General features: G+C 38.4%; 1 protein-coding gene across 1 annotated transcript in view; it reads right to left on the bottom strand.

Moving 5' to 3' along the window:
• Nucleotides 1–2,610: 2,610 nt before the first annotated feature.
• Nucleotides 2,611–12,464, bottom strand: part of JAKMIP1 (janus kinase and microtubule interacting protein 1) — a 77,187-nt gene continuing 67,333 nt past the window's right edge. The window contains exons 19-20 of the mRNA XM_005148499.1: nt 6,015–6,080; nt 2,611–2,661 (exon numbers count right to left, since the gene is read on the bottom strand). Of these exons, the coding sequence (XP_005148556.1) occupies nt 2,611–2,661; nt 6,015–6,080 (117 nt within the window). The remainder of the gene's footprint in view (nt 2,662–6,014; nt 6,081–12,464) is intronic.

Below are 12,464 nucleotides of genomic sequence, written 5' to 3'. Positions count from 1 at the left end.
CAGCAGCCAGTAATTGCACTTGTATTTTTTCCAGTGTTTGATTGGTGTGAGAGTGTAAATTCTGTTTAGATTTTTTTTCAGTGTTTATGGTGTGCTGGTCCTTATTTGATTTGCAAATCGTTCCAGCTTGAAGTTATATCTTTAAAAAAAATCTCTAATTCTAAATTCAAATACTTTGCAGCTTCAAGTATTATGCAAACTGCTTTAAGAAAAAAAATGCACCAATTTAAAGCTGCTCAATAAATATTTTCTGTATTTTTGCAAGTGGACTCAGACGTTCACTCCATAGGTTCTTTTAGTAGCCTGTATGCAAAACAAAAAACAGAAAACTAAAACAACAAAGAAAAGAAAAAGTCTGATGAAATTTAGATAGAAAATATTAACATAGAAATAAGTGTTTGTATCCAAACCTAAATTTACATACATCACAATCTCTTTCTAAAAGTTTTCTATTAGCTTCAAAATAACAGGAATCAAAATTGCTATCAGTAAATCACCTGGTTTACCTTGAAGTAATGAACAGTGTTCCAGAGTTCAACGAGAGTTAAGTCTCTTAAAATAGGCTTTGCTGTGACACATTAATCAGCGACACATTCATCTCTGGCAAAATGAATTATAGGAAATTGCCCTCTACATTAGCACCACAATACAACGTGCACTCCTAGAAATGTGAGAGTTGAGTAGCTATGTGGCTACACAGTCATTACCGCTGTGCTATCGCCTCAAAATTCTTGTCACAAACCTTGAATTTAACTACTTAAATAGCTGCTGTTAGCAGGAAGAATAGCAGCTTATATCAACACAATGTATTTTCTGGAGACTAACTATACTTGTAAATTTTTATTTTTGCTTTATTTTCCTCACTAAAGGGGACCCATAATACTAGCAGCTATATTAGCACAAAATCCTACAGATCAGGCCTAAGCCTTGAACTCTTTTTATTTCAAAGTATTTTAAATAGAATTTGATAAATGCTGGTGTTCTCACTAAGTTTATAGACTGTTTATAAGGTGTCTCTAAACTTGGCCAATACACTTTTTACAGTATGTAAAACCAAAATATCCATCCAGATGTTAGCACCTCTAACTAGGACTGGAGTAAAAAAACTAGATGAAACTCCCAAGACAAGTGACTCCTTTTAACATTATTCTTCCAAAGTTATAGCTGTCCTTTCCAATCTCCACAGAACAGAAAATTCAGTTCAGATGGTGCTAAGGTGAATAGGGTACCACAAGGGTTATCTTTTCTTCAAATGCATCTCTACAAGCATGTGCTCAATTTTTGAAAAAATGAAGAAAATTTTGAAAAGGAACGCTCAAAATGCTGCTAAAAATATTGCTCAATTTCAAGGATATTTCACCACCCATCTAGCAACCAAAAGAAAGGTACTTCACATGCACCAAAACATTAATACCCTTGGATTACATCCCACCCACCCATCTGCATCTACCATTGTTTTATTGTAAAATATAAAATGTATGCAGCAACACTAGTACTGAAAGACCAGAGCTAGTTCCCAAGACTGTCTACAGAAAGATGATAAATGAAGGTACTGGCATCTGAATAAAACCCCAAAAGAGACCATGATAATACAGGTCCGATTTCTCAAACGTATTTGTGATCTGGGCAGAAAAAAATACTGCTTCAAGCTTAATGTAAGGTAAACAGAATAGCTTTTCTGGATAACTATTGTCATCGCGCTTCTTATACAATACTTGATTGCAGTTTCACAGGAGTCAATTAACCACATTTTCTACTATAAAGAGATTCCATGAATATCATTCACAAAAGATTCCAAAGGAAAAATGAAAAGGTAAAAACATTGTGTATTTTCAGTTTTAAACAAACAAACCAAAACACCACCAGCAACAACAGAAACACTGCATAAATATTCAATAGTTTTAAACCATATTTTAATCCTTTAACAGTTAGGTTGCTGAGTTACAATCCTTACGGAAAGGTAGTGTGGAGCTTTCATTGCTCCAGGGAAGAGGGTAGTGTCTGAAGGGAGAGACATGGAGATTTCTTATCCTTACTTTCCATGTTGCATGGACACATGGAAAGTCAATCACATTGCAACCTTCACATTGCCTTATAAAAAGGGAATCAGGTTATTATTTCCTAAGCTATGTCATGGCTTCAAGGATTTTGAGGGAGTGAAATGGACCCTCCTATTTTGCATGTGTGGTGATGCTTACAGTGTTACTAAAAAGCAAAACTGAAAACCAAAGAATGTTCACCACCTCTCCATCTGGCCTGACAGAAGGTAGGTTCCTACAGCAATATCTGAATTGCTAGGATAAATATACCTGCCCTACAGAGCAGAAAAGTACCCACTGCAGTTAGGGCAGTCAGCATCTTAGAATGCAAAATCATTTAATTTAAAATCCAATGACTTTCTGCAGAAGTCTAGAAATGTAACTGAAGGCATCCAAGTTGGGATTTATAGGTGATAATTCCTCTCTGTGCAAGCACAACCAATACACCCTCCCCCATAGTTTCAGGGTCTTATGAAGACAATTTTGAAAACATGGCAAAATCTAAGAATTAAACACTGAGTACAAAGAAATATATAGAATACCAACCACACATCTTGGCTCAGTTGTGTCATCAAGGCCACAGAATGAATGCTAGTGAAAAAAACAAAAAAAGGAACAAAAACTATAACATAAGATCAAAAGAAAATGAGGAAAAAAAGAAAAGAAAGAAAGATGTAAGATATGTAGTATGAAATCCAGTGACATTACAGCAGTTAGTCCTACATCAACATTAATTAAGTTGACCTAAAAGAGAGATCCAGTATACAGATCTTACTCTAAAGATGGGTAAAGGGGTATAAAATTCAGTATTTGAAGGCAGATTTATGAAAGGTAACATTTGTTGATCATGTAACTTCAGAATTAGTAGGTTTGGCTTTGTAACTCAGTTAAGGAAGTACTTGCAATTACACACCCAAAAGCTTTCCTGAAACATGACTTACCAAGCTAAGAGCACAAACAAAATGCAACTTGTAAGGCAGAGAATCAGTTATGGGAAAAGCATGATGTGTTTTACCAGCACTTGTTCCTCATGTATCAAATAGTAGAATAAAACTGAGATTTTTACATTATTCTTTTATAAAGCCTTTTAGAAGCAGGGCTGGCCACTGGAGTATCTAAAGGGTAAAACCAGCCATCCTTATGTTCTTATTTCACTGAATTTTATATAAAACTTAAAAATAGAACCCATTCCTAAAGGAAAATAAAAAAAAATCATACTCATGACACAGTAACTGAGTAGTGCATTGCCCTTGGCTACAACCAGCAATGAGGCTGAGCTATAAATGCTGCCATTCCTTCTAAAGCATAAGACTTCTCTCCACAAGAAATTATTGTGTTCAGTGTCAGCAGCATGTAAGTGTCAGTCTGCACCTACTGACATATTAAACCTTCAGAAGAACAATGAAGAATCCTAGAATCATAGAATAGTTAGGGTTGGAAAGGACCTTAAGATCATCTAGTTCCAAATCCCCTGCCATGGGCAGGAACACCTCACACTAAACCATATCACCCAAGGCTTTGTCTAACCTGGCCTTGAACACTTCCAGGGATGGAGCATTCACAACCTCCCTGGGCAACCCATGCCAGTACCTCACCACCCTAACAGTAAAGAATTTTTTCCTTATATCCAATCTAAACTTCCCCTGTTTAAGTTTGAACCCATTACCCCTTGTCCTGTCACTGCAGTCCCTAATGAATAGTCCATCCCCAGCATCCTCACAGGCCGCCTTCAAATACTGGAAGGCTGCTCTGAGGTCTCCACACAGCCTTCTCTTCTCCAGGCTAAACAGCCCCAACTTTCTCAGCCTGTCTTCATATGGGAGGTGCTCCAGTCCCCTGATCATCCTCATGGCCCTCCTCTGGACTTATTCCAACAGTTACATGTCCTTTCTCTGTTAAGGACACCAAATCTGCACACAATACTCCAAGTGAGGTCTCACGAGAGCAGAGTAGAGGGGCAGGATCACCTCCTTGGACCTGCTGGTCACGCTACTTTTGATGCAGCCCAGGATACGGTTGCTTTCTGGGCTGCGAGCGCACACTGAAGCTGGCTCATGTTCATTTCCTCATCTAGTATATCATTCACTAATTCTCTGGCAACACAATCTTCTGTCAGGCAATCAAATTCGGAATGGGATTTAACCCCAAGGGGAAAAAAATATCAAATGTAATACAGATAGAAGGAAGCTCTCCACCCATCCAGGAGCTGAAAGTTAATAGAAAATGATGAAGCTTTTTGGAAGACTCCTGCCAATGTAACATTAAGGCAAAGAGAATGCTAATCATTTTAACTCATTACTAGCTATCTGCTAAGCTTGTGATTAAGCTGTTTCTTTTCCAATACTTTTCTCTCTCCATTCAACTGGTGAGCCAGAACAGATAATGCTAACATCCATTTTCAAAATTAGCAGTCTGTCTAATCCACTATTTACTCTGTAAGCTGTAATGGCAATGAATTAAGGGCTTACATGCTGGCAAAAGCAACATCTAGAGTTTTTGATGTTTTAGGATAGGTGGATAAATACTAATATTTGCAATAACTAACATATAGAGCTATTACTTATTCCTCAAGGTTTCTCTGCTTTGAGGAGTTAACTGTAGCATCTTAGGCATCACTGGCTGTTAGGCAGGAACAGCTTCAGGCATAGAAGTGGATCAAGGCAGAAAATGGCAAAGGCAGTAAAAGAACCCTTTAAGAGTTGGATACTGTATGTGTTTCTCTGTGAGGGGAAACAGGGATCACTGCCTTTCCAATGGATGCATGCAGACTAGCCCCAGCAGGGGACTAGGTGGCATGAGGTAGAGAGCCCAGCTTTTCACAGCTATTTTCCTGACTTTTCCACAAACCCAGTAGGATACCACAGCTCAAAAAGTTCAGGATGAGGTACAGCAGAGGAGAGACAGCTACTATGGGAGCAGAAGGGGCCAAAGAAGCTGCTGAGGGAATTGCAGTAGATACTAGAAGTGCTATATCCCCAGAGGGTGACACAGGGAGGACTGAGGCAATTCTGAGAGCAGATGAAGGGACAGTGAGATTAGTGAAGGATGAGGAAGAAACCACTAACTTCTGCATTTATCCCAACAGCAGGTTCATGTAGGATTAAGTACCCATCTGTACCAGAGAAAATTAACCTGAGATTATGTGACTCATCTTGTGATCTAGGCACTGGTTTAGAGAAAGCAACATAACTAAAACTAGCCCTAACTTGCTAGGGCTTAGAGAAAGCCCCATTGTGAGCCCATGTCCTGCAGAACAGCCTAAACTCCAGAGATCTGGGAATTACTTGAGCCCACAGTCCAGGAATCTCATGCCATCTCTTGCTTGGGACCACAGTGACCCAAATACATCTGCTGTCTTAAGCCTCAATCAGAGCTTCTTCAAAAGGAGAAATATAATGGGTTCAGGGTATTAATTTGGAAGTAATTAATTTCTATCTTAAAGAAATATTTGTTGTTTGTGGTGTTTGTCCCATGCACCTCATTAACTTTGCTTTAGTTTTCAGTACTTACAAGTTTTGCAAAGCAATGTTATCAGAAGAACAGGACAAGTGTTCAAGGCTAAGCTAGACAGAGCCTTGAGAAAACTGGTTTAGTGTGTGGTGTCCCTGGCCATGGAAGGGGAGTTGGAGCCAGGGGATCTTAAGGTCCTTTTTCAACCTTAACCATTCTATGATTATGTCAAATAGGGACAAATCTTTATGTTGTGTCTGATCTAAACCACAGCAAATCCTTCCCCTTCTAGTCTAGTTCAGACCTTTTAATTCCTTTCTGCACTTGGTAGAAAACCCAGGTAACAGCTAATTTGAGCAGATTAGGGACAAAGCTTTGTTTCATGCAGCAATGACTTAAAGCCAAAATTTATCTTCTTTTAAAACAGATTTCATGTTATTAAGTGCCATTAACATCAATGCAACAGAAAAGAGTAAATTAGTATGGAAAAGAAAATGAATTGGCATTGCCCAGGCATTTATTTACCTTTTCCTCAATTTCTTTGAGTTGCCTTTTCTGAAATTCTATTTTATCTTCTAGTTCTCGAATTCTCTGGAACAGAAAAAGTAAAATAGACATAACTATACCTAATTTGAAAAGTATATCAATCAAAAAGATAAGGAATAGATTAAAAATTAAGGAGAGCAAATGCCTATTAATATAATACTTCATTTACAGTTATATTAAGCAGGTCCATGGCAGGATTGCTCCATGTTTCCATGAAACCATGGCATTTTAAACAAGCTGCACATTCAGAACATCATGTTTACCACCAGGAAGTCTACTCATCAGCACTCATTAATCATAATTTTAACATATACATTCAGACAATACCAATTAGTGCCAATATTCTTAGAAGTACATCACTACTTTCCCTGCAAATGCCTGAAGTTTTTCTACTTACCTAGACAGTCAGCAGATTCTACTATTACATTTCATTTCCATTCTTTATTTTCCTTTCCTATAAAACATAACTATGCTTCTGGCATAGTTACACTATACAATATGATTATGTTATATGATTTTCAGTTCATCACCAAGACATCATCCAGAGGTTTAGCTACATTCTTTTACCAGGGCCACCTCCATTCTACATGAAGAAGTTGCATTTTATTACACTTTTAATAAATTTTACTTGTTACAGATAAAATAGGTTCAGAAATATGTTTTTTTAATAAATAGAAGCCTGAAACCTCCTACTAGCAGCCACTGCAAATCAAGGAGCAACTTCATACTAGCAGCTTTTCTTAGTATTCACTACCTGACCCCTGTCTGGCCTACAATGGTTAAGGTTATATTGCGTTTAGTTCTGGGCCCCTCTGTTCAAGAAGGACAGGGAATTGCTTGAAAGAGTCCAGCACAGAGCCACAAAGATGATGAAGGGAGTGGAACACCTCCCTTATGAGGAGAGGCTGAGGGAGCTGGGTCTCTTTAGCTTGGAGGAGACTGAGGGGTGACCTCATCAATGTTTACAAATATGTAAAGGGTGGGTGTCAGGATGATGGAGCTAGGCTTTCCTCAGTGATATCCCGTGACAGGTCAAGGGACAATGTGTGTAAACTGGAGCATAGGAGGTTCCACGTTAACATCAGGAGGAACTTCTTTACTGTAAGAGTGACAGAGCACTGGAACAGGTTGCCCAGGGGGGTTGTGGAGTCTCCTACGTTGGAGATATTCAAGGCCTGCCTGGACAAGTTCCTGTGTGATGTACTCTAGGTTTCCCTGCTCTTGCAGGGGGGTTGGACTAGATGATCTTTTGAGGTCCCTTCCAACCCTTGGGATTCTGTGGTTCTGTGTTTCTGTAATTCCTGAACTTTGAAAGAAAAATCATCATCTACTCTAATTTCTACGCATAGCCCAATAAAACTAGTGTAGCAGCTGCTGCACCACTCCCAGATTTTTTTATTACTCCAAAACTGATTTCAACAAGAGTATTTCTTTCAAAATAACACCCAATCACTACTCATAAGCCTGCATGATCAACTGATGTTAAGAGTTGATTACCTGCATTCAATTCAAAGATCTTAAATAGTGGGAAATGCTCACAGTAGCACGGGAAAGATGCAGCAAGGCAGCATCTGATCCAGTTACCATATTGCTTTTGAGAATCACATAGTTTGGTGTGAAAATTGCAATTTTAAACTGGAGATACCCCAAAAATTGGGTACATCCAACCCTGCAGTTCACTTGGCCTAGGGCATACTACTCCCATGCAAATAATAGAAATAGGTCACAAGCAATAGTTTTGTTATTTTTGCTCTTTTTTCAAAACAAAAGATTTTGCTTAAATGACTGATTTGAATACCATGCAGTCAGGAAAAGTCAATCAAAACCTCCACTGTATCATTCTGCAAGACTATTCTCCAGATAATACAAAAGCACAAAGCAGATTACCCTCATGTGACACCAGTACACACAGCTTTGCTGACGGTAACAAATGCCCCAAGCACAGCTGTATTAATTTCACTTTCTCTCTATTAACATTTGAATTGATTTATACTTCAGCTACTCCCTGCTCAAACCAAATCTCTCTCTCAAGCGATCATCTTCACATACTGTATATATCAGAATATTACAGTTACAGTAAAATGTCATGGGATGAGACGCAGGCAGTTGTAATCACCTCTGAGATCTCTGGTCCATCAGGTTATACTCCTGTTTCTCTCCCACTCATTTCAGTTATGTTGATTCCTACTCACAACCACATCCCAGATGTGAGTGACAGACTACAATTGTCTGGGGGTCCTGTTACACTCTGTGATAAAATTTGACCATGGTGAAATAAGTGGAGAGAAACAATACTTTGAAACTCCATTTTCACATTCAGGATTTATCATGTGATATATTTTTTCAGTATTTACTGAGAATTCACCTCCAGAAAAAAAGAAAATTAAAAAAGTCCCTAAACATCTGGTGGATTTCTCACCTCAGGGTTTACAACAAAAGTTCTGTAGTTCTTTAATAAAAGAACATCTTAATTAGGATAAGACAGCATTTTTCAGATTAGGGAATTCTGTTAATTAAGTAGAAATTGAGATATTATTACTCCCTTGTGAATTGTTAAGCTTTTCACAAGATTACTGCTGTTCAACTATTCTCTCCAGCTAATCGGAATAGTTCTAAAAAACCAAAAGGCTGAGGCTTCTGTTTTCGAATTCCCACCCATAAACCATTATAATTGTTAAACTTGGTGGGATGAAAGAGAATTGTTTTAGAAATCTGTTTTAAGATGAAGAAATACATACTTTCTTAACCATCAACATAAGTACAAAGACAACGTAGCAATTGAAAGGAAATACACATAGGGTTGAATTTCTTACCAGTGAAAAATCTACAGAAAATCCTCAAAACAACTAGATTTATATCAGTAAGGAGAATATGTAGAAGGTGGATATCATCAGTAGGGTAGATATTTATTTATATATACATACACATATATATGTATGTATGTGCGTATACGTAGACCTATTCCAAACTTGCCATCTAAGGATAATATATTAAAATCAAGTGACCAGTGTTTAAACAGCTAGTATTCCCCTTATATGAGTGGAAATCACAATAATAGAAGACTTAAGCTGCAAATGAGCAAAGTTTTGTAACCAAATTTACTACAGACATTAAGAGTTCAAACCTAGACAGGTCAGAATTTGTTCTAAACCACAGCTGCTGGAATTTTCCATCAGGTATCAAAGACTGGAATTTACTTCTGGTTGTTTACTTGGTTTCCTCTGCAATATTGTAGGGAGGATTATCCAGGAAGATGAAGTGGTCTTAGCTGTTTCCACCAACATCCTCTGATTGCACAGGGTCAGCACTGGAGGGTTACCAGCCTAGCTCAGCTATTTATATGTCCTGAAAAATCTGACTTAACCAATTTATTTTCATTTAACCACAGAGATTGCCTTAAAATATAAATGTACATATGCAATATACTGCAGGAATTTAAAAAAGGCAGATTTACACCTGTGTATGGTATTTAACAGAAAAAGAATTATTTTTCTCTATTGTACCTAGCTGCGTTTACAGCACTGTGGTGAGGCACTGGAATAGGCTTCCCAAGGAAGCTGTGAATGCTCCATCCCTGGCAGTGTTCAAGGCCAGGCTGGACAGAGCCTTGGGGGACATGGTCTACTGTGAAGCAAACCTGCCTGTGGTAGTGGGGTTGGAACTAGATGATCTTAAGGTCTTTTCCAACCCAATAATTCTATGATTCTATGATCATCCTGATCATACAAAGATAATTTAAAAAAAAAAAGACTTTACAAAATAGATGTAAAGTACATGCAGCAACCCTGCCTTTAACAGAAAAGTATCTTCTAGAAATAGCAAGAAATGTTCCTCAGCCAAAGTTTATAATAACCTACTGAGAAGAGAGTTACAAAAAAATTACACCTGCTTATTAAGACCAAAGGCAGGATTGCTTGAGATTTACCGTAAGGACTTAAGACCTTTATCTATGGTTTCTTTTGTTTACAATAATTAGCAATCAAGAAGCTGTGGACTCACTCTCAGATTTTCAACACTTGATTAGATGTGAATTCTGATTTATGTTTGCAAAAGCATAACTGTGACAACAAATCACACAGAACTATTTCATTGTTATCAAGAAATTCCACCACCTCTCATGATTTGAAGCATAAGTTGGCTATACAAAGTCAAGCTTTTCTTACTATGCTATCTAAAGTCATAACAGTTGTGTTATAAAAGATGCATTCAGCTCTATGCTTGACATGGCTCACAGTAACCATGCAGGGCAAATCTATCTCATTTTTAACTGCACAAAAACTATGCAAGGAAGCAACAAAATCTATTATACCTTGCTCTCAAAACTTTGAGATGTCTCAGTTGAGAAGAAAGCCACAGGCTGCTCTTTTGCTTATTCTGTTTTTAAAAAGGAAGGGGTAGGAGATATGGATAGATAACCTAAAACCAGCACAGTGTTTATGTTTCCTTTAAAACCCCTAGCACTGCGGGAGGATTAGGGGCAAAATAGAGCTGTGTTCTGCTGGTTCTAGTGGTTCCTGTGTTCCTACAGTAGCTGCCCCTCAGTCACATGGGTGTACCTTTTCAGAACTGACAGGATTCATGAGAATAACAATATGCTGTCAAACCATGAGGCCACACAAAGGAGTTACTGTAGGCAAACAAAGACCCACAGTGAAGCAAAAATAGTGCAATGAGACTGGAGCCATGAAAGAGAAGAGCACAAACATTATGGACACGGATTCTTAACACTGTCCATCTCTCCCGCATTCCACACCAACCTGCCAAAACCATGAATACTAATTTGTTACTAATTTTATTACGATAGCAAATAGGATCTCACAAAACTTCTAGAGGATTGGTGGTGAATTTGTGAATATTCCCTGTTACTACCTTCACTTGCACAGAGCTCTCCAGAGTTGGACAAGCATCCATTTCAGTATGGCAGGCAACTACCTGATAAAGCATCCTTCCTCTAGCAACGAATTTGCTGCCACTTCTGTGCAAGTGCTTACAAACAAGCAGAAAGCAGCAGGGGCAGGAAGGGCCATACTGCTGTATTGAGTTGACAGCAGATGGCTCCACTGACCAAGCTACGGCTGGAACAGCAGCTTCAGCTCCGTCAGGAGTGAGGCTCAGGTCTGAAATCATTTGCATTTCCAGACAGCTACAGAACAAAGATGCTAAAGATGTACAACATATGCCTTACCAACTACCTAACTGCAATTTGAACAGACTTTTAAGTCCCATTATACAATTTTTCTTACTAGCAGTTATATATACATTATATATACATAGGCAGGTGGTACAGCTATAACACTGATGGACAGCCTAAAAATGCTAACAATTAGATAAGAGAGAGAACAACCAGAAAGTTCAGGCAGCTAAAGCATACATTTGCTTTGGAAGTCTATAGTGTGAAAACAAGCATACGACTTAAAGCCTGCTAAAGAACACCTGATATGGCATTATGTGTGACATTACATAACAGAGCTGTAAAAGGGAAGTTTACCATCAGACACTTCCAATTGTATAAATCATATGTTCACTGTCTGCAGTGATCATATACCACCCCTCCTCTTCAGTCTCCACTGCTCAGAGGGCTGTCAAATTGCCCAAAACCAGAAAGTTACACATTTTTCTCAGCAGAAGATAAAGTGTGAAAGAGTCCTTGCAAGCGCTCATAATCCTTGTTTCCTTTCACCTTATGATGGAAAGTTCATTTTTCTGGGAAACAATGAAATTATTCACTTAAGCAATTACTTCCCTTTGGTAAACTTGGATGGCAAGTGCCTTTAGTGTGTATCTTCCAGTACTGGTAGAGAAACAAAGACACCTCTTCCTTTCTTAAGTAGCAGAGGGCTGAAACACCAAGATGGGGCTGCACATTACTTCCAGCAGTTCTGGTCTTCCTCCACAGGGAGAGTCTCTCAGTTTGCATGAAGAATTGCTTTAGTATTATGCTGCCTTAGCTGGTCCATGTGGGACCAATTCAGGTATCCCTGCACCTACAGCTCAGTTTTCTTGACAGCTGGATAATTTCCCTAATGATTTTTGTTTTCCAAATGCATCCAAACTCAGCAAAATGCTAGATAACCAGAAATGCAAATTCATTATTGTCATGACTCCCTTGTACAAGGATGGAAAAAAGGGACAATACAACTTTTAAAACAGAATTAAAAGCAATGGGTTCCTTGCAGACCATTCAAGTCAGAGGTCAGGAACTATATTAATGCACTGCTAGTGGAGAACTAAGTACTGATTTCAAAAGAGATATGTCTGTAATTTTTAGCATGGTCTGACTCCTGTGGCTATACTGCAACCCCAAGGTTACAAGCCACATCCCTGGGATGTCTGCAGAATCAAGGTTTAGGTGAAGTGCAAATAACATGCCAATGGGTGCATGCCTGTGACTATTAGACTACTTTCACTAACAGAGAAATCACAGTCACA

The sequence above is a fragment of the Melopsittacus undulatus genome, chromosome 7 (genome assembly GCF_012275295.1).
Source record: "Melopsittacus undulatus isolate bMelUnd1 chromosome 7, bMelUnd1.mat.Z, whole genome shotgun sequence".
NCBI classification, from domain to species: Eukaryota; Metazoa; Chordata; class Aves; order Psittaciformes; family Psittaculidae; genus Melopsittacus; species Melopsittacus undulatus.
Note: the sequence above shows the minus strand (reverse complement) of the source record. Positions and strands in the feature narration are given on the sequence as shown.